Raw genomic sequence first — 21,907 nt, forward strand, 5'->3', positions numbered from 1 at the left:
TGCTAAATACTCCATTAAAATAACTGTTGACTTTGGTGTTCAGGAGTGATCTACTGATGCATTTCGGGCTCTGCCCATCATCAGAAACATCTGCCAAGGAAGAATGGAAAGTCGTAAGCACAAATGTAATTAACAACACATCACTTTAAGAAAATTTTACAAATGTTGTTACAATAAGTACAAGAGTAGACATACCAAAAACATGAACAAAATCTTCATTCAGAGTGTGGAATCAGCTGTATCATCCGTCACTATCAGAATTTAACTGGTAGCAGGACGGTGTTACAAAGCTTAACTGATATAAAGGGCAGTGGCGCTGTATTGTGCCCATATAAATAGTTGAACAACTTTACATTAAAAATCTGAAAATAAACTTAGAAATACGATAAAAGAAGAGTATGTACAACAGTGCGTACAGAATACAGAATTCAATAAACAGCTTTACACAACTAGCTAACAGGAGCCGCCGCCAGCAGGCGAGACAGCTGAAAAATGGCGTTATTTGGGCCACATTGGGAGTAAATGATACAATATATACTATACATAATCCACTATTCATACAGAAACCAATGTATGTGGTGAAATAATTAATCCGAGTGAAATCCCCTTGTGTAAAATGGGAAAGGAGAAGGACACATGGAAGAGCGCACCCACGATAATAGCATCATTTTTCCTTTGACAGTTCACATTTATTTACAGAAGCAATTACACTAACAAACCGAGTACAGTATTAACCATGCCAAAGAATGAGCAACAAAACTATTACTGTTTTTCTCTTCCTTTTCTCTTTTTTACAAATAATCGGTTTACGCCACTGATCTAATTGCAAGGTAATAAAGTAAGATATTCCTTAATTAAAGCAATTTGGCCTTGGAATAATTAAAAGAATTACTCTTCCAAAACATTGAGAACAAATCGGCACTTATGCCTCTTAAAAGGGTAAAATGTAAATAAATTTCAAAATTAATCAGACTAGCCTTTGAAAGGAACATCTGCAGAGCAGCGCTTCTGCATGGCGGTAGCAGCCAGCGCGGGCCAGGCCGGTGCTGTCGCAGCCGGAGTACCGGTTATTCTTCGTGTTTTACGGTTCCTGTTAATACTTCTACATCTACATCTACATACATACTCCGCAATCGACCATCCTGTGCGTGGCGGAGGGTACCTCGTACCACAACTAGCATCTTCTCTCCCTGTTCCACTCCCAAACAGAACGAGGGAAAAATGACTGACTATATGCCTCTGTACGAGCCCTAATCTCTCTTATCTTATCTTTGTGGTCTTTCCGCGAAATGTAAGTTGGCGGCAGTAAAATTGTGGTGCAGTCAGCCTCAAATGCTGGTTCTCTAAATTTCCTCAGTATCGATTCACGAAAAGAACGCCTCCTTTCCCCCAGAGACTCCCACCCGAGTTCCTGAAGCATTTTCGTAACACTCGCGTGATGATCAAACCTACCAGTAACAAATCTAGCAGCCTGCCTCTAAATTGCTTCTATATCCTCCCTCAATTCGACCTGATAGGGATCCCAAACGCTCGAGCAGTACTCAAGAATAGGTCGTATTAGTGTTTTATAAGCGCTCTCCTTTACAGATGAACCACATCTTACCAAAATTCTACCATATCAATAAAACGAAAAACACTCTAGACTAGTTTGGAGAAAATCCGCCTGACAGCTCTTAGGAGAGACGCCCTGTATGTACAGGGTGTAACGGTGAAACTTCTTTATTTAAGTGAGTGTGTCTGTTCTTAAATTGCTAAATGACTGAGACCCACAATATCCTAGCGCAACGCAATCTGACGGCTAGAAAAAAAAAAGGATAACCTGACTTCAAATAATTAATTCAATAGAATGGCCCTGACTAAAAAGAAATCCTAGCAACAACCTATACATTTCATTAAGCACTTACCTCACAAAAATCTTCATTACGCGAACTACTGCAATACAGCTAAATAAAAGATTCTAACTACTAAAGCCACTAACTACTAATAGGCATCTGCTTAGCAAAGGAAAGATTTTGTTGCAAACCAAATAATGTATTTTTTACCTTAATAATATGACATCCAGTTCAGACACGAATCGTCATTGACATCTAGTACAGAGGTATATAAACATGAATAATATTCAATCTCCAAGTCGAACAAGTACAGATCGTTAATCTGCGCTAATACTTCAGACCTCTACCCTCCACGAATACTAACTTCTCACATTTAACATCCATCACTACTGGCTGTTCACATCCAACTGCTCAACAGCACTTCCACCACTGCTGCCGACTAACTTCCAACAACGAGTCCGACCAGCCACAGAGTCTCTTACAAAGAAAGCGCAGTCACAGATCCCATGCAAAGCACTACACAGCGCTGCCAACACAGAAGGTAGCCCAATTACAACGGGTATATGTGCAGATTGTTTTACTCTGAGGCGACAAAAGTAATCGGATAGCAATATGTATACGTACAGATGGTGGTAGTTTAGCATACACGAGGTATGAATAGGCAGTACATTGGCGGAGTAGTCATTTGCACTGAGGTGATTCACGTGTATGGATGTACGACATGAAGTAACAGACTTCGAAGGCGGAATAGCAGTTGGAGCCAGACGCAAGGGACGTTAGGAAATTTAATATTCCGATGTACAGAGTGTCAAGAATGTACCGAGAATACCATATTTCAGGCATTACTTCTCACGACGGTCAACACAATGGCCGACGGCCTTCACTTAATGACCGAGATCAGCGGCGTTTGCGTAGAGTTGTGAGTGCTAACAGACAAGAAACACTGCGTGAAATAACCGAGGAAATCAATCTGGGACGTATGAAGAATCTATCCGTTAGGACAGTACGGCGAATGTGGCGTTAATGGGCTATGGCCCAAGACGACCGACGCGAGAGCGTTTGCTAACAGCACGACATCGTCTGCAGCGCATCTTCCGAGCTCGTCACCTTGTCGGTTGGACCCTAAACGACTGGAAAACATGACCCAGGCAGATGAGTCCTGATTTCAGTTGGTAAGAGCTGATGGTAGGGTTCAGGTGTGGCACAGACTCCACGAAGCCATGAACCCAAGTTGTCAACAAGGCACTATGCAAACTGGTAGTAGCTCCATGATGGTGTTGACCCTGTTTACACGGAATGAACTGGGTCCTCTGGTCCAACTGAGCCGATGATTTTCTGGAAATGGCTGTGTTCGGCTACTTGGACACCATTTGCAGCCAGTAATGGAGTCCATGTTCGCAAACAATTATAGGACTTTTATGGATGCCAATGCGCCATGTCACCGGAGCATAATTGCTCGCGCGATTGGTTTGAAGAAGATTCTGGACAATTTGGGCGAGTGAGTTTGCCACTCAGGTCGCCTGACATGAATCCCATCGAACATTTATGGAACGTATATGCACTGGCAACACTTTCGCAATTATGTACGGCCATGGAGGCAGTATGACTCAATATTTCTGCAGCAGAGTCCCAACGGCTTGTTGAGTCCATGCTACGCTGAGTTGTTGCACTATGCCAGGCAAAAGGCGATCCGCCACAATGTGTCCCATGACTTTTGTCGATTCAATGTATATGTGGTACATTAATATGTACACACATCATTGTGTTGGTTGTTTATCACAAGTTTACCACCTGATGTTTCCTGCATTGTCGTAACTACACTACTAAGTGGACTACACCAGCTGTATAGACTAACCATTTTGCATCCATGCGTCCATATTTCAACACCTGACCCACTGCCCAGGAGCAAATAAGCATTAATGGCTTGTTCTTACAATATGTACTTGATGTTCTAACCAACCTAAAGCATACTGCATCTAACAGCAGTAATTATTAGCCTGCAAATGAAGTAAATAATGATGTAATATTGTTCAATACATTGTCCTCAGTCAGCAATAAAAATACGAGGGGTGTGTGGGAAGTAATGTAACACATTTTCTTCCCGAAAGCAGGGCGGTTTTATTGAGCATTCCAACAATCACATTATTCCCCGTTCTTTTGGTAACAAAACAGTATTTTTCAACATAACCTACGTTCAATGCGAGGGCGTTACGCCACCTTGCTGGGTGGCCCTGTATGCCCACATGATACCACTCCACTGATTGACGTCAGAGCCAACGTCTTGTTGCGTCGATAACGTCTCCATCACCCAAGTATTGCTTCCCGAGGACTGCATCGTTAATTGGGCCAAAGAGATGGAAGTTGGAAGTTGCGAGACCTGGGCTGTATGTTGGATGAAGAAACACAGTCCTATGAAGTTTTGTGAGCTCCTCTCGGGTGTGCAGACTTGTCTCAGGCCTTGCGTTGTCATGGAGAATGAGAAGTTCGTTTGCATTTTTTATGACGACTAACACGCTAAGTGAGAATGTCCACACGTTCCAAAATTGCAGGTATCAATTTCTTGTGGCTGACCAGCACGCGTGAGATCTGACAGGTTTGCGAGACCTTGCGATGCTGACAGACGCTTCGCCCAACGACGCAGCATGCTTTTGTTCACTGACGGGTCTCCGTAGATGTTCTGCAAGAGCCTACGAATATCTGTGATGCTCTGGTTTTCCGCTAAAAGAAACCCAATGGAGTTCTCTACTTGGAACATACAGATACATATAGCGATGACACCTATTGGAGCTTCATGAAACTCATAGGAGCCGAAGCGGGAATATTTCACGATGTCATACAATTCTGCGCGTTTTTCAACCTAAATTAGCCGACAAACAAGTGTTTCATTACGTATTGAACGCCCTCGTATCTGCTCGTATACACGTTGCAACCTGTATGTAAACTTAGCATATTTAAAACAGAGTAGAGACCGCTGTGGACACTGAGGACTACAAATTTTATTTACAAAGCCACATATTGTAGGGTGAAGATAGGAGTATGCAACTATAGGCTAGGGCTATAAGGGCCACATCTGAAAATAACTGCCGGCCGCTGGTGGCCGAGCGGTTCTAAGCGCTCCAGTCTGGAACCACGCGACCGCTACGGTCGCAGGTTCGAATCCTGCCTCGGGCATGGATGTGTGTGATGTCCTTAGGTTAGTTAGGTTTAAGTAGTTCTAAGTTCTAGGGGACTGATGACCTGAGATGTTAAGTGCCATAGTGCTCAGAGCCATTTGAACCATTTTTTTGAAAATAACTGCGGCATACGAATTCAGTCATTATAGCCAAACCAAAGAGGTGAAGGAAGGGATGGTGGGATACATATAAAGGCTAGAGGCTTTCGTGCAGTCGCCTCGTGAGTACATGAGCGCGAGCCGGCGCTACCTTCTCATGCTGACCACTACTGATGTCAGCAGAGCGCCTCCAGCCACACACTCACAGGTGGAGTCGCTGGTCACAGCTCGCGGCAGATCTGTGTTAACTAGCCTGGTTCCGGCTCAGAATAAGTGACTTTCTCGGCTCACAACAGAGTCTCGTTAAGTCCGCATTATCCGGTGCTAGGACAACAGACCCAGTTATAACGGGTCAGTGTAATGCGGGCGTTATTATAATTTTCTTACGGGAATAAAGTGGTGGACGCCACTTACTCGGTGTACGCGTATTTCTGTAGCTCAACAACCCAATGCCTGCATATCCTGACAATAGCAAGGGAAGTCCTCAGCCGAGGATAAAAAACCGCCCTCCCTTATATACGAGGTGATGATGATGATGAAGTCCCATACTCCGTGACGGAGCGTAGGGGAACGATGCGGGAGACCCGCACCGCCGTACTAGGCAAGGTCCTAGTGGAGGTGGTTTGCCATTGCCTTCCTCCGACCGTAATGGGGATGAATGATGACGATGAAGACGACACAACAACACCCAGTCATCTCGAGGCAGGAAAAATCCCTGACCCCGTCGGGAATCGAACCCGGGACCCCGTGCTCGGGAAACGAGAACTCTACCGCGAGACCACGAGCAGTAAAATGAAACTGATTTTCTTTGCAAGATGTGGCAACCCTGCAAGTTTGCGTAGGCACAATATCTTTGACCTTGGTCTATAAGCTGTTTCTAGTGCAAACAACACATCGATGCAACTGCTCAGTCGTGAGTTGTTTTGTAATAAGTTAACACGTGTTTGTGCCTTTCGTCACGGAAATGGAACCGCATAATATTGCGCAACGGTATGCCATTTCTTTTTGCTTTAAGTTGGGTGGAAAAGCGACAACTTACGGTAAGCTTCAGAAGGCTTTTGGAGAGGAGGTTATGTCAAGAGCTCAATTTTTTCGTTGGCATAAAATGTTTAGTGAAAGCAGAACGAATGTTGAAGATGAAGATTGCAGTGGACGACCATCAACCTCATGCACAGATGTCAACTTGGCCCGGGTGCGTGAACCCGTAGGATATGATCGAAGATTATCCGTGAAAATGATTGCAGAAGACCTGAACATCAATCGCGAAACGGTTCGTCTAATAATATCTAAAGATCTTGGTATGAGAAAGATTTGTGCAAAAAATGGTCCCTAAAAATCTCACACCACAACAGAGCAAATTGAAATCAATCCAGAATTGTTGAGCCCTGTTATCACTGGTGATGAAAATTGTTTTTTTCAGTTCGATCCAGAGACAAAACGCCAAAGTTCGCAATGGTGCTCAAAGGGATCACCCAGACCAAAAGAAACTCGCATGTCGAAGTGAAATGCGTGCTTGTGTGCTTTTTTGATTCCAAGGGAACTGTTCATAAAGAGTGGATGCCTCTTACTACAAAGAAATTTGAGAAAGATTTCGTAAAAGAGTTCTTCGTGTCCGTGCCAACATTGCTGATAACTGGATTCTGCATCACGATAATGCGCCATCCCATACTGCTCTGTCAGTACAGCAATTTTAAACTCAAAACAAATTCCAGTACTATCGCAACCACCTTATTCACCAGATATCGCTCCGTGCGACTTTTTTCTATTTCCAAGAGTCCAAACGGCGGTCAAGGGACACCATTTTCAAACAACACGAGATGTTCAAAAAGCTGTGACGAGGGTCTTGGAGGATATTACGGACTGTGAGTTCCAGAAATGTTACCATCAATGGCAGAAGCGCTGGAAAAAGTTTGTGCAATCAGAAGGGAACTACTTTGAGGGAGACAACACTAAACTTGACTAAAACGGTAAGCAACATTTTTTTTCACGTCAGTTTCATTACTTTATTGTCGCACCTCGTATACTTTTCTTCAAGCACTCCAGTTCACCTAAGTCCGTGTAATAAAGATCAGTTTTTCTTTTATAAATTAATTCGGTCATAGTTGATCTTATGTGTGGCTATAAAACAAAAAGAAACATACACTGTCCTAACAGGCCATGAAGGCCCACCGGTACAGACCGGGCGCCGTGTCATCCTCAGCTCTTGGGCGTCACCAGGTGCGGATGTGGAGGGGCATGTGTCAGCACACCGCTCTCCCGGCTGTTGTCAGTTTTCGTGATGTGTGCCGCTACTTCTCGCCCAGGTTGCTCCCCAGCTGGCCTCACGAGCGCTGTATGCACCCTGCTTGCCAACAGCAATCGGCAGACCCGGACGGTGACCCAGCCAAGTGTTAGCCAAGCCCGACAGCGCGAAACTTCGGTGATCTGACGGGAACCAGTGTTACCACAACGGCAAGGCCGTTGGCTTATCTGTGGCTGTAATGTATTTCATTGAAGTTTCTTATACAGGGTGATTCTTATTAACGTTTAAAACCTTCGAAGCGGTAGTAGATGACACTGAGACAACTAAATTAATGCAAGACACAGGGACCATAAACGTCCGGAATCACCCCAACAGTGGATGACAAATGTTGAACATGTGACGATAGCAGATGACGTACCTCTCCACGTGTGCAGTGGCTGAGCCCATCGATCTGTGGCACCTGATCATCCCAACGCAAGTCAAGTATTCAGCTTGGTGCGGCTCCGGCTATCGTTCGCTACTTAAGAGCGTGGGGTTCAGGGTTCGAATTTTTTATCTGGCAGGCAGCATTTTTTTTCATTGAGTTAGACAGTTGTGTGTTTACACTGAGATAAGATTTATTACTTTATTTACCGGTCTCACGGTCTCCGCTGGTTTATTGGAAAGTACAATACAACAAAAACCTACTGTTTTTAGTTTGGTGTGGAGCCGCAGTCACATAAAAATTTTTATTAGGTGTAACCGCGATTTGATGGTGCATCAGGTTTCATTCTATAATGTAGATATAGGCCTTCGGCCATATTCAAGTATCACAAGTATCAAAAATCATTAGACTTTAGTAAACATAAGGCACGTAAAACACGTATCTTCGGTTACACAAACAAATTTTGTCAAAAGTAAATGGGAGAACATTTGTGTAACAGGCTAATTTACTGGCAGTTAACATGACTTATTCACTTATATTTTTTGTCAATGCTCTGTACATCATATCTTACTTACTGTAACGAAAGTTTGTTATAAAAGCACACACAGACTTCTGTGCCAATAAGTACTATAAAAGTGTTCACGCACTTAATTTTTAGTGGGCGTGTCACCACATAAGCAATAAAGATAACTCTCTTAATTCTAAATGTGCCTATTTCCTGCCATGCCATTTGTGGTTATATATTGTCACCCACAGTAACTATACCAGCTTATAAAAATATCAGTAAATTAGCCTACTATGCCTATTTTCACTCACTGCTTTCATATGGCATCTTATTTTGGGGCAATTCGTCATTAAGAGGGAAAGTATTCATTGGAAAAAAGCGTGTAATCAGAATAATAGCTGGATCCCACCCAAGATCACCTTGCAGGCATTTATGTAAGGAACTCGGGATATTCACAGTACCTTCGCAATACATATATTCACTTATGAAATTTGTCACTAATAACCCCTCCCAATTAAAAAAAAAAAAACAGCGAAGTGCATGGCTACAACACTAGAAGAAAGGATGATATTCACTATTCTGGATTAAATCTCACATTGGCACAGAATGGGGTGAACTATGCTGCCACAAAAATCTTTGGCCATTTCCCAAATAGTATTAAAAGTCTGACAGATAGCCAACCAACATTTAAAAGCAAATTAAAAGAATTTCTGAATGACAACTACTTCTACTCAATAGATGAATTCTTAGATATGAAGTAGTAACTGAAAAAAATTAATTAATTAATTAATTAATTAGTGTAAAGAAAACTTATGTTAAAGTTACACGTTCCACATCATTACAAATGTCGTATTCACGACCTATGGAACAAGGATTAATGTATGTGTGTATGTATGTATATATTGTTTATTGTATGAATAGTGCATTACCCTCTGCCACCTTTTTGCTACACTTGGCACGTCGACTCAGTTACACGCTCAGAGGAGGACGTTGTATTGCACTGTTCCTACAGGCGTATGAACAATACGAAAAGTGTTTGGTTTCATCCATAATTCCTGAAAAAAAAAGAGCTGCAGGCTGTTGATAGCAGAGTAGGAGCTTCAACGAACACGTTCGAAATTCGTAGCTTTTCATAAAATGTCTAAACGATGGTCTAGTGGTTTAGTGAAATTGATTTCACTCGTTATTTGTAAATACAAAGGACACAGGACAGTTTCAGTTTGGTAATATTAATTATTAATACGTGGGCTATTCGGAAAGTAATGTCCGATCCGGCAGAAAACGAAAACCACAGTGAAAATCTGATGGAGCTCCGCATAGATGTGCTGGGCGGTGTCTCCAATACGTCTGTCGATTGCGTCAAGTCGCTCTTTTCAGTTCTGAGTGCGGGGTGAACGAGTAAAGATGCCTAGAAAATAGTGTCTCCCGTCAAATATGAGGGCCTGGCGAGAGATTTCGCCTGTTGTCACCTGCGTAACACAACTGTCGTGCGCTTCCTTTTTCATGACAAGTCCTGTTCGCGCTATGCAGGGCAATGAAGCGTTTTCGGTGGGAAGTGTTTGATCACCCACAATACAGCCCGTAATTGGCTCCCCCTGAGTTTCATACCAGCTGGCATGAACCACTTGGTATGAAGGCAATATTTTGGCACAAACAATGAGGTGCAGACTGCGTAGAGAATTGGTAGAAAGCAGCCGGCTGCAGCCTTCTATGACGAGGGTATTGAAAAGTTGGTGCAACGTTACAACAAATATCTTAAATCGGAGCGGTGACAATGTAGAGAAGTCGCCGGAAGTTGTAGTTAACTGCTGCAAATAAAACATTTTTGGTTTTGACATTGGTTTCCATTTCGCAACCGTGTGTGTAAGAGTGTACCGCTTAATAGTGCAAGCGACATATTTAAGCCGATTCGTGCATGTTATAAACTGACGTTAGTATCCATCTGTCGATCGTAACAATGCTCACGAGAAAGCTATCAGCAGACTTACGTGGTTTGGCTGTAAAAGTGAATCATATGTTGTATGACAGTAGTGTGTGACCAGTGCAGCCCCGAGGAAGAACGACTTTGAGGGTAGACTTGATATTACCGGAAATGAGTAACAGCACCCATTCCCTCCGTGTCGAACTCCTGTACTGTGTTGAAGCATTTCAGTATATCTGCAAACGACAACGCCACCAGCCTGTGTAGAAGTTTCAGGTAGTTGGTGTAGGCCACGCCACGGTTAGAAAACAATTTTTCCTGTCACCTACTTCTCCATAAAAGCAATATTAAACCAGCCTGACCGCTTGCACTTTGGCGAAACCTTCACGTAGAACTTTTATTTATGTAAATGTTCTAGTCTCTTGCGATACAGGTTACCATTATTTGACGACAACGGTGACTTTTCCCGACATTGCTTCACCTGGTCGATTTGACAATCGATCTAATATATACTTTCCATTGGTAAGAGATGCTATGGAAGCAAGATTCTTCGCTGCTTCACAAATAAGGCAGTGATTTTCCGAAAAAACATCGAATGATTCTTTCTATAATTTTTCTTATGAAAGCAATTTTGTACTTAATTTTGGTATATAAAATACATCCTCCAATTATTCTCTTAGTACCCCTGCAAGGACATCGATGTGTGTGTAGCCGATTACTTCTACGGTATATTTTCGTGTTGGCTACAATAACTTGTCACTTAGTTACCGCGAATTTAATTCGCAAGGATGCTCTGGCGTATGTGCACATGCACCAAATCTGTATATCAGTCTATTGTAGTGGCATTAGCCGATACTGGCTCCGTGAAGAACGTCACGCCAACTGTTCAAATGGCTCTGAGCACTATGGGACTCAACATCTGTGGTCATCAGTCCCCTAGAACTTAGAACTACTTAAACCTAACTAACCTAAGGACATCACACACATCCATGCCCGAGGCAGGATTCGAACCTGCGACCGTAGCGGTCACGCGGTTCCAAACTGACGCGCCTAGAACCGCACGGCCACAACGGCCGGCGCCAACTGTTGCTTTTGCCGATGACTTACTGTTAGTCACAGTTTTGCTCCGACAGTTCTTTGCTGAATGACTGTATTTATTACGTCTGCTTACTTTGGGAATGTGACGAACAGGAATCTGAAGAGTCACATCATCAAACGATGAGTTACGGGAAACATCACCCTTCACTTCATGCAATAACTTTGTCACATTCTGATCGTCTGTGGTTGGATATTAAAATTGTTCTAACGCATAATTATCGGTTCGCAATCATTAGGTAATCCAGGGACTAGAATTCAACCAACCGATTCGTCTTTTACCTTAAAATTTAAGCCATTCAATTTGGAAATATAAATAATCTTCGATGCGTAGTCTTCCGCCGACAAGCAATTCTCTTGTCGCGACGTTGCAAGGGCCTACTCTTCTTGAAAGTCCAAAAACTTCGTAGACTTCTCCGTTTCTTCCACGTTACTTTTGCGTTTGCAATATCCTGGACGTGCACGTAAATCGATGGATGAACGGATAAAATGAGCTTTACTCTTGTACTATATATCTTAATTTTAATAATAATTTCTCTCGTTACCCATCCCCATAATTCTTTGTTACGTGCGCCTCCCAATTCTTAACGGCCATGTATTATAATGCAATCTCCACGTATGTTTCCTAATCGATTCTATGTAGCTGGTACTGAAATAAGATATAAAGTACACGTTTTCGTTCGAACCGCGAATTTTCAGCTGTACGTTTTTATGCTTGTTTTTTGTTTTAAATAAAACATCAAACTTCCAAATTAAGAAAGTCCATAAATCGACACTAAATATCTGTCAGACAGCAGGAACGAATTAGTTAAAAAGCTTCACACAAAGAAGATGGAAAACTGGGATGAAACCACAAAAGGAATGATAGAAAGGGTGAAAGAATTATAGCAAACACGAAGAAGAAGGTGGTGGAATAAGACACATGACGAGGCAATAGAGCGTAGACTAAACACCAGTAGTTAAACCGGAGGCACTTTCCGAATCTGAATGCCTAACACTGAATAAAAGAGGTGAACAAGAAAAACTCGAAAAGAAAGAATGGAAAACACTCAGAAATATATTACGTCCACAAAAGAGCAAAGATTACAACAGGACGAAGAGGAGAAATGAACATTTATGCAGAAACATAGAAACAATTACAGGCACAATAAGAAAGAGGAGATTAGAGTTTTTTGGTCATATTTCTAGAATGAATGACAATAGGCTAACGAAGAAAATTTTTAATTTCATTTCCAAATGAAGAAACACTAAGGGATGGCTGAAAGAGACAAGAAATGACTCGAGAAAACTTAACGTCACAGAAGACATCTTACAGTGTGGGGAAAGCTTCAGGCAACTGATGTATGCTGCAAAATTTCCTTTTCCAACAACGAAATTCACAACCTAGGAGGGTGATGTCAAATGAACAGAGGCAGGCCATCAGCCAGTCCATGAAGATATTCTGAAAAGATGGAAAGAAAAAGATTTTTTATCTTTGTCTTTACGTTCTAAGCGGTCTACAACTGGCCAAATTCTGTAATTAAAAAAACTCGCTACCTTTAATTAATTTCCTGTTGGTAATTATTAATTTCTAAATGCTTATGCAGCGACATACATAAAGCGAATATTCCAATCATAACAGAATATAAAATGCAGAGCATACATAGCAACGCATGTATCTCGCTAAGTTAACAATACCATCAGCCACATACAGAGTTTCTCAGGAGAAATGGTCCGTAATAAGGGATTTTACAGGAACGGCCATTCGAAGCAAAAGCATCTAGTACATATGAACACTTCTTCATCTTCGATACTATGAAACAAATCTATTCTGTTATAAGCCCTTTGATTTCCATGTTCTGAGAAAAGGTACTATATACCAAAACAAAAACAAAAAAAGTGCGGTAAACACGGGCTCCAAAATGCATATCTTGTTCATCTTCGTTACTATGAAACACATTTCTTCTAGTGAACAAATGCTCATAGCTCTTAAGGTATGTACTTTACATCCCATGTTTACTAGACTTTTTTGTCTCGAACGGTCCTTCCTGTCATGTTCCTGAATATTGATCATTCCTCCTGGGACGCACTGTCAATCTAACTTCCAAAGTTCTGAAATCAACATCAGGCTTCGTTTCGAAGTTTTCGAGAAATGAAATTCACCAAGTTCATATACTTCGACGAGAGAACTATAACATCCCCAAGTCATACTGGCTCATCAACCCACAGATCATGAAAATATGGCTTTGTCTGAAGCGATTATAATGTTAAAGTGCCATACTAGCTTTGAGATGAGCGATAGGGGATGTCTTAGAGCAGATTACCGAACATCCAACAGAAAATCCGGAAAGATGCATACTATCACCGCTGCAAAACATGCAACAGAGTAAAGTCTCTCTGACCGTGCATCTAAATGAGCGCTGATGGAACGTCTGAAGATAATTGATCACTATTCGAAAACGTCCGCGTAAATAAAAGATCGTGTAGTTGGAAATTCAGTTTTCTTATAATTATTTATACTACAAACATGTCTTTATTTATTGTATACAATAAGTGCCTTTATAAATGATCAATATATTGCCAAAAACCCACGTCACTCACGAGCAAATCCACAGAAACAAATACTCATTCACCTACAGACAAACACACACACACACGCATACACACACACGCACACACACACGCACGGAGAGAGAAGAGAGAGAAAGAGAGAGAGAGAGAGATTATGTAAAAGGTATTTGATTTTCGAAAATTTATGTGAGAGTGCTGTTGCAGCTATTCCACTATACCATAAGAAACATTTCAGGTTTCTGAAGAGCGATGACATTATTGCAGATGGGTTCCGTCTGTAAAATTGTACCCTAATCTTCCTTTCTTCCTTCATATGATTTATCTAAGTCCCTTTGGGTAAAAGTGGATCGAAATTTATGACAGATCTATTATTTTACGGTAATTAAGAAAAGAAAAACGTTACTTCAAATATGAATGGAAATCTGAGTACGAATTTTCTGAAAATGTTGGAAGTGTAGTGAACACGGAACCGAAACGAGGGTGACAGACAGTATACACAAGAAGACAACAGAAGCTTGTTGCAGAAGCCTGCTAAAGGTGTGATGAGTGAATTGAATAACTAATGAAGACACTATGGACTGTACTGAGGAGAAGGGAAGTTTATGGCACAACTTGAATAAAACGAACGAGGCTTCAAGACATAGTTAATTTGGTGATGGGGGGAAGTGTGTGAAGCAAAAATTGAAATGATCGACGCAAGCCTGGTTACAATAAACGTACTGAAGTGACTGAAGTGGGTGTAGGTTACAGAAGTCAAGCATATTACTGTGACCACTTGTTAAAATCCTGAATATGGTTCCAAAGGATAGAGACATACATACACTTACCCGTTAATACACGCGTCTATTAGAGAGCGGTCGGAGATCGAGCGGTCGAGGCGTTAGACTACCAAACTGCTGGCCTGTTTTCGATTCTTGATTGTGGCTTTTTCTTCCTTAGATTTTTTTTCTTCTGACTGGTTTGATGCAGCCCGCCACGACGTCCTCTCGTGTGCCAGCGCCTTTATCTCGAGTAGCACTTCGAACCTACGTCCTCAATTATTCACTGGATCTATTCCAGTTTCTGTCTTTCTCTACAGTTTTTACGCTCTACATCTCCCAGAGGGGAAGTTATTCCCTAATCTCTTAAAAGATGTCCTGGCATCCATTTTCGCTGTATCTAATAATATTCTGATAATCGGGGAAACTTTTCTTTGTCTTTTTTTTGAAATAAAACATCGGGAGATAGGATTAATAATCAAAGTAATATAAATAATGAATTTACCGTCATTTCCATCAAGATGCATACTACCAAAATACACCTAACGTATATTATTACGTAATCCTAGCTGATCGCCAATTCATGAGCGTTTCGCAGTCAGTGGGGTGAAACTTATTATAGATACAGGTAAAACATAAATATTTCTCGCACCATTCGCAACACACGAACGAAATCTCGTCGCCTTGATGCGTTTTTCGGTGCATATCGCGTTCCTAAACACAGATCTGCTAGGTATCAATTTGGATGCGAACCAAGCGTAGAAAACCATAACTTGTAAGATAGGTGTGGACAACTGGTTATGGATCAACGCATGAATTTTGATAGCATCCGCCCTGTCTTGTAATTCTCTGTTCTGCTATGATGTTGCATGATTACCTGTGCGAAAAAGTAAACGCCACGCGGTTGACAAAGGAAGGTACATTTCGGTGGCATCTCTTTCACGGTGCAGGTCGGTTGAACTTAATCATCTACTAAAAGTCCTGTTGCAGCGCATCATGTCGGTTTGGTCACTCCATGAATCGAATATCAGGCAAAATTTTCTTTGTTCCACGTAAGGTTTCACATAGGACCCAAATATGATTAATACAGTTGGGAGGTCATCTTTCCCGATTTTGAGCGCGTGACCAAAATGTTTCCAAATTTCCTTTTGGAGAGCTTTAACTTCGTGAGAGCTCAGTAGACTGAATTTTCTGTTGGGTTCTTTCAAACACAAGAACTCTTTCGGCAGCATTTTCCGGATGCAGTGATGGAATATTGCGCAGTATACGTGTGTGTAACTTTCTTCACAATAGCAACTGCAACAAACGTTATCTCCTTACCTTCATGTGTCAACGTACATTTTATATTGACATGATATTCATTCTGTTAGTTTGTGTTTATGATAAAATATCGTTCATAGATTGCAGTCAGCGCTTTATTCTGCCATAAAGATCTTGGCAACTTCAAATACGTTTTCAATCGATGACAGTTCTGTCTTGGAAACGTATTTGGTGACATGACGTTGCGCATTCTGTGTCTCACTTTGAACCTCTTTGCCGACGGTGATGCCGTAAACTGAAAATCACTCTACTCTGATTTGTACTACATACTTGGTGCTATCGCCAATTGCTGAAGAGTTGTTTTTCTTACGTGCTCTGTATGTTTTCTGGCATCAGAGAATCTGTTGTAAAATATCTCGCACTTCCGTCAGTGTTAAAGAAATATTTCAGTAATTTTTCGTTTCATAACAATTTTTAATTAGCATTGTTTGAAATATTTAAGTAAAAATTTTAAATAAAAGGAAGTAAAATGACTAATAACATTAAGTTATAAGAGAACAAATCTGTAATACCGTAGACTGTTTTTGCCTATATATGCAAGTAGCAATCATTGTTAGCTTATTAGTATTCCGATTACTGATCCGATTCCTGTTTCGATTCCTGTCCTGTGATTGCTGGTATTACGGCTGTTGTGATAGCATATATTCCGTGTTGTGTGAAGTACTGAAAATATATCAAGTTACTTTAAAAAGAGTACCGATTATTTTATAACAGTGTTACCTGCGCCAAGTCAGCGTAATTTTCATGACCCAAAGATATAGTTTCAGAGACTTGAATTTATTTCAAGAGAGAGGAAGATAAATTCTTTACTGATTAGAGCTGGACATTTGTGATATTTGACATTAAGTGTAATTATCGGGTGAAAAGTAACATTTGAAATTAACTGCTTTTTAGAGTGAATACTTGCAAAAGTTGACAGTATCGCCGTCGACATTCAAGTGTTAGTATAAAATTTTATTACTGCAAACTGTTAGAAACTCTGGTCGAAGTTAAACTTTAAGCTAACTGGAACATTTTGATAACTTGTTAATGAATATTTAGGGTCTATCAAAAGAATAAAGAAAATGAAAGGCAATAAACTTTGTAAACCTATAATAGCAAATCAGAATCAATAGTGCAAGCCAGATAATTACGTCGACGCAGCTCGTTCTGTAGTGTGTGTAATAAGCTATAAAGTAATTAAATTAAATTTTAAAGAGCTGTGTCGTCTTGAAGCGAGGTGTTGGTTTTTAATTTTGCTCTTGTAAGTGACCAGAGTACAATAACTGAATTTAAGCTTCGGCGTCGTGTTATTCAAATAAAACGAAATAAGGGCTGGCATATTCCGGCAACACTACGCCAGATTTACGTCGAGATCTGCACACACGACGACGACACAGCCCAAGAGAACCACATATTAAAACATCAACAGTCAAGACGGGTCCATGACAAAGCAGTACCAGCTTCACTGTCGAATGTTCATTTATAGATAGCATTTGATTTATCTACTCCGGATCCTCCGTCATGGATGTCTGCCTCCAACCTCTCCAGTAACCTTGAAGTTGCTCCAATAAACTTCAGTTAGGATGTCGTTTCTCCAATGTAACTGGAGTTATTCTGACATCCAATGATACTTGCTCTCACGTCTTACAGCTCGTTGATTCTGATTCTTAACCTGTATCTTCATCTTCTCGTCGTACTGTCTACAAAATCTGGAAGGGCGTCGGTTTCATTTTCACAGAAAACTTCTTCGACTGCTGCAAAAGTAATTTTTCGGTGCATGTTCCAAAACAGTTGATACACTTCGCTATCGAGTAAACGAAATATTTCAAAAATCGATGTGCGCACAGCTGGTAGTGCAAAGCCAATGTCTCGAAACAAATTTGAGAAAACTTGTATGGCGTCAGCGAGTTCTTGTTTGCTTCCGTCGCTTATGTTTTCACCGATATGTGCAAAATCTTCAACATTTTGAACTTCACGTTCCACTGGCGAACTTTGTGAAGATTCTCCGCCACTTCGATATTTCACTTACACAAACACATCGACAGTGATGTGAAAACTGTCTGATCAAGCTAAATTCACTCGCAAAGGAGCTCTCTATGTAGACGCTCTGAATCCGTGAGCGACACTGATGGATTAACTGGATAGCAGCAGACCACTTCTATCGCTCGACTGATATCGCCCGCTGTTACTACATCCACTCACAATAAGGATTATCTCGAATGTGTATTCTGTGGAGATGTCTGGGGAATGATCCACAATATTTGTGTTTGCCTTTATTGTAGGAAACCAGATATTCGAGGGAATGTTTGGCTGTATTTGTCACCAACGTCTCCCTTTACTGCATATCGATGATCGACATTTGTGACCCACCTTGATAGCCGCCTTCCTTAGCACGCAGATTCCGGGATTCGGGGAAGTGCACCGGACGCGGATCGAATCCGCCCGGCGCACATGGGGTCAGATTCCCGAAAAACTGGCCATAAATAAAAAAAAATATTCGGAGTTAAGAATTTTCGTTTAACGTTGGCTAGAGTAATGTTGGGACTACCGAATCCTGGTCTTAGAAGCGGCCAGCTGTTTCTTCCGAAGGTAGAATTTCGTTCGGATGAAATATCTTCGTTCACCGAAATCAGACCGATTTTTTCCAAATGGCGGCTAATCCAGCAGATATGCCCTTAATTACGAACAATTAATTCATTATTTACTCATTAATTATCAACTGGTTTTCTTATTAATATTTTATCGGAACGCGAGCAAAAAATTGCAAAAAGCGATCGAGAAAAGTGATAAGTTTTAGATTCCTCCACATTCCGCCTCCTTTTTTATTTCGACCTTAAGTATGTACATCTTCGCGAATCAATCTTAGAAACTAGCTACTAGCAGCAACTTCGGCTTTGAGCCGTTTTTAAAAGACAGTTGCAAACTGCCGTTATTTACACTGAGAAAATACAATTGGTAATTTTACCCTAAAATACGAATAAAACACATATGCATGCATAATCATACAACTGTTATTTATATAACATTACTAATACGCTATTAAAAAACGAAAATATAATCATTAAATATAAAACGTATTTTAACAATTTTAAAAATAAAAAAGTATTCTTTATAAAATAGTTATATTATTTCACATCCAAAGCTTTCCCTTGATAAATTTAATTCTGTTAAATTACATTTTATTTTATTATTATATCTCCGAGAAGAGTGAAAACTTTACCGTCGGAAGCTGTTGCGTTCTTGGTACCTGCTGTAGAGGATTACGGGGAATCGGATGAGGAGGAGGAATCAGATGAGGAGGAGGATGAAACGTTCCTCACACGTAGAGGCAGAAAATATGTTATGTGGACATGGGTCCGGAAACGCTCTACTTCCAAGTTAGAGTTCATTTTCTACGTCCCTTTACAGTCCTATTTATTATGTGAAACACACAGGAGAAGTACATATCAGCACAATATGAAACACATACCTAAATGAAATGTTAAAAAAGCCCTCCGTTAGCAACGACACATACGTCAACCCGCCGTAGCTTTGAATTCCTGATCTATCCCTGGAGAACTGCGTATTGTTTCACAGCCTTCCACAATTCGGACTCGAAGACTGTGCACATATTGTACCGTAGTTCTGTACACAAGAGCTTTCGAATGCCCCCACAAATAAAAGTCTAGTTGATTTAGGTCCGGAGATCGTTGAGGCTACGGAATTGGTCCACCTCTATCACCTCTACCTATGGGGGTAGACGAAACGTCGATTCGTCCTAAAAATGTTCGGGGAAGTGTCCTGTGCCATATCCGGGAGAACTGAAATGCAAATACCATACCTTCTATTACGATCGACGGGACGCAATTGTTGCAGTAACTGCAACTTGTAAGGCTTCATATGCAGGCGTCGCTTCAGAACACACAGCACCGTTCTTTGAGGAAGTTTCTTGTCTGCCTGTCTTGCGGACTTCCGAGGGCTGCGTGTGAACGCGTCTCGGATACGCTCGACATTTTCATCAGACGTGCGTACGCGACAAGAACTCTTCCTTTGCATATGCAAGCTATTTGCAAGAATTTTGTGTGTCAGTGATAAATCTGCCGGTGCAGAGGCAGCTCCTTGCTGAACCGACGGCGGAATGCCCGTTGCACTTTAAGAATGGTTTGAATTCGGGCTGATTCCAACACACGTAATGAATCCTCTTGTGGTGCAGTCGCCATATTGCTACAAACAAACATCAGCGCAGATGTGTCGAAACTTCGAACCCTCCGCTATCCGGTGACATGCGGAATGTGCTTCTGTCTTTTATAGTTTGTCTGTAATAAACAACTGAAACCTGTCTCTTCTTATTGAATCACCCTGTTGTTGTTGTTGTTGTTGTTGTGGTCTTCAGTCCAGAGACTGGTTTGATGCAGCTCTCCATCCTACTCTATCCCGTGCAAGCTTCTTCATCTCGCAGTACCTACTGCAACCTACATCCTTCTGAATCTGTTTAGTGTATTCATCTCTTGGTCTCCCTCTACGATTTTTACCCTCGACACTGCCCTCCAATACTAAATTGGTGATCCCTTGATGCCTCAGAACATATGCTACCAACCGACCTCTTCTTCTAGTCAAGTTGTGCCACAAACTTCTCTTCTCCCCAATCCTGTTCAATACCTCCTCATTAGTTATATGATCTACCCATCTAATCTTCAGCATTCTTCTGAAGCACCACATTTCGAAAGCTTCTATTCTCTTCATGTCCAAACTAGTTATCGTCCATGTTTCACTTCCATACATGGCTACGCCCCATACAAATACTTTCAGAAACAAGTTCCTGACACTTAAATCTATACTCGATGTTAACAAATTTCTCTTCTTCAGAAACGCTTTCCTTGCCATTGGCAGTCTACATTTTATATCCTCTCTACTTCGACCATCATCAGTTATTTTGCTCCCCAAATAGCAAAACTCCTTTACTACTTTAAGTGTCTCATTTCCTAATCTGATTCCCTCAGCATCACCCGATTTAATTCGACTACATTCAATTATTCTGGTTTTGCTTTTGTTGATGTTCATCTTATATCCTACTTTCGAGACACTGTCCATTCCGTTCAGCTGCTCTTCCAAGTCCTTTGCTGTCTCTGACAGACTTACAATGTCATCGGCGAACCTCAAAGTTTTATTTCTTCTCCATGGATTTTAATACCTACTCCGAATTTTTCTTTTGTTTCCTTTACTGCTTGCTCAATATACAGATTGAATAACATCGGGGAGTGGCTTCAACCCTGTCTCACTCCCTTCCCAACAACTGCTTCCCTTTCATGTCCCTCGACTCTCATAACTGCCATCTGGTTTCTCTGCAAATTGTAAATAGCCTTTCGCTCCCTGTATTTTACCCCTGCCACCTTCAGAATTTGAAAGAGAGTATTCCAGTCAACATTGTCAAAAGCTTTCTCTAAGTCTACAAATGCTAGAAACGTAGGTTTGCCTTTCCTTAATCTAGCTTCTAAGATAAGTCGTAGGGTCAGTATTGCCTCACGGGTTCCAATATTTATACGGAATCCAAACTGATCTTCCCCGAGGTCGGCTTCTACTTGTTTTTCCATTCGTCTGTAAAGAATCAGCCTGTATATCCAAATAGTCCAGAAAATTAACAGTACTGCAGGGCTTTACTAATTGCTCTGCCCCGGAAAATGTCTTCCGTGGGAGGCGGGAGACGTTTGCTGCTGAAGTTATTTCGCTGTAGTGGTAATCAGAATTAGATAGAGCCTCTCCCTACGCACAACAACAGTAATCACAGCCTCGACGTGTGTATCGTCGGCCAGAGAGAGGTGCGCGCCCGCTATCTGGGCCCGGGGCGGCGACGTGTTCCGCACGCGCAGATAAGCGCCGCTTCCGCTGCCTTCCCGGAGCGATGCGGATCTGGGGGTGATAAGTCCGTGCCGGCCACCCCGCGCCGCCCAGATAGGCCCGCTATAAGACGCGGCCGCGCCCCGGCCTCCGTGTCCACGGTGTCTGGCCACCGCGACCGCTGAGCTGCGAG

General features: G+C 41.6%; 1 protein-coding gene across 1 annotated transcript in view; it reads left to right on the forward strand.

Moving 5' to 3' along the window:
• LOC126252409 (uncharacterized) overlaps positions 1-21,899 on the forward strand; it is a 131,649-nt gene extending 109,750 nt beyond the window's left edge. Inside the window, exon 4 of the mRNA XM_049953299.1 lies at positions 21,656-21,899. Within this exon, the coding sequence (XP_049809256.1) occupies positions 21,656-21,899 (244 nt within the window). The remainder of the gene's footprint in view (positions 1-21,655) is intronic.
• Positions 21,900-21,907: the final 8 nt, after the last annotated feature.

The sequence above is a fragment of the Schistocerca nitens genome, chromosome 4, assembly GCF_023898315.1.
Source record: "Schistocerca nitens isolate TAMUIC-IGC-003100 chromosome 4, iqSchNite1.1, whole genome shotgun sequence".
In the NCBI taxonomy this organism is placed as follows: Eukaryota; Metazoa; Arthropoda; class Insecta; order Orthoptera; family Acrididae; genus Schistocerca; species Schistocerca nitens.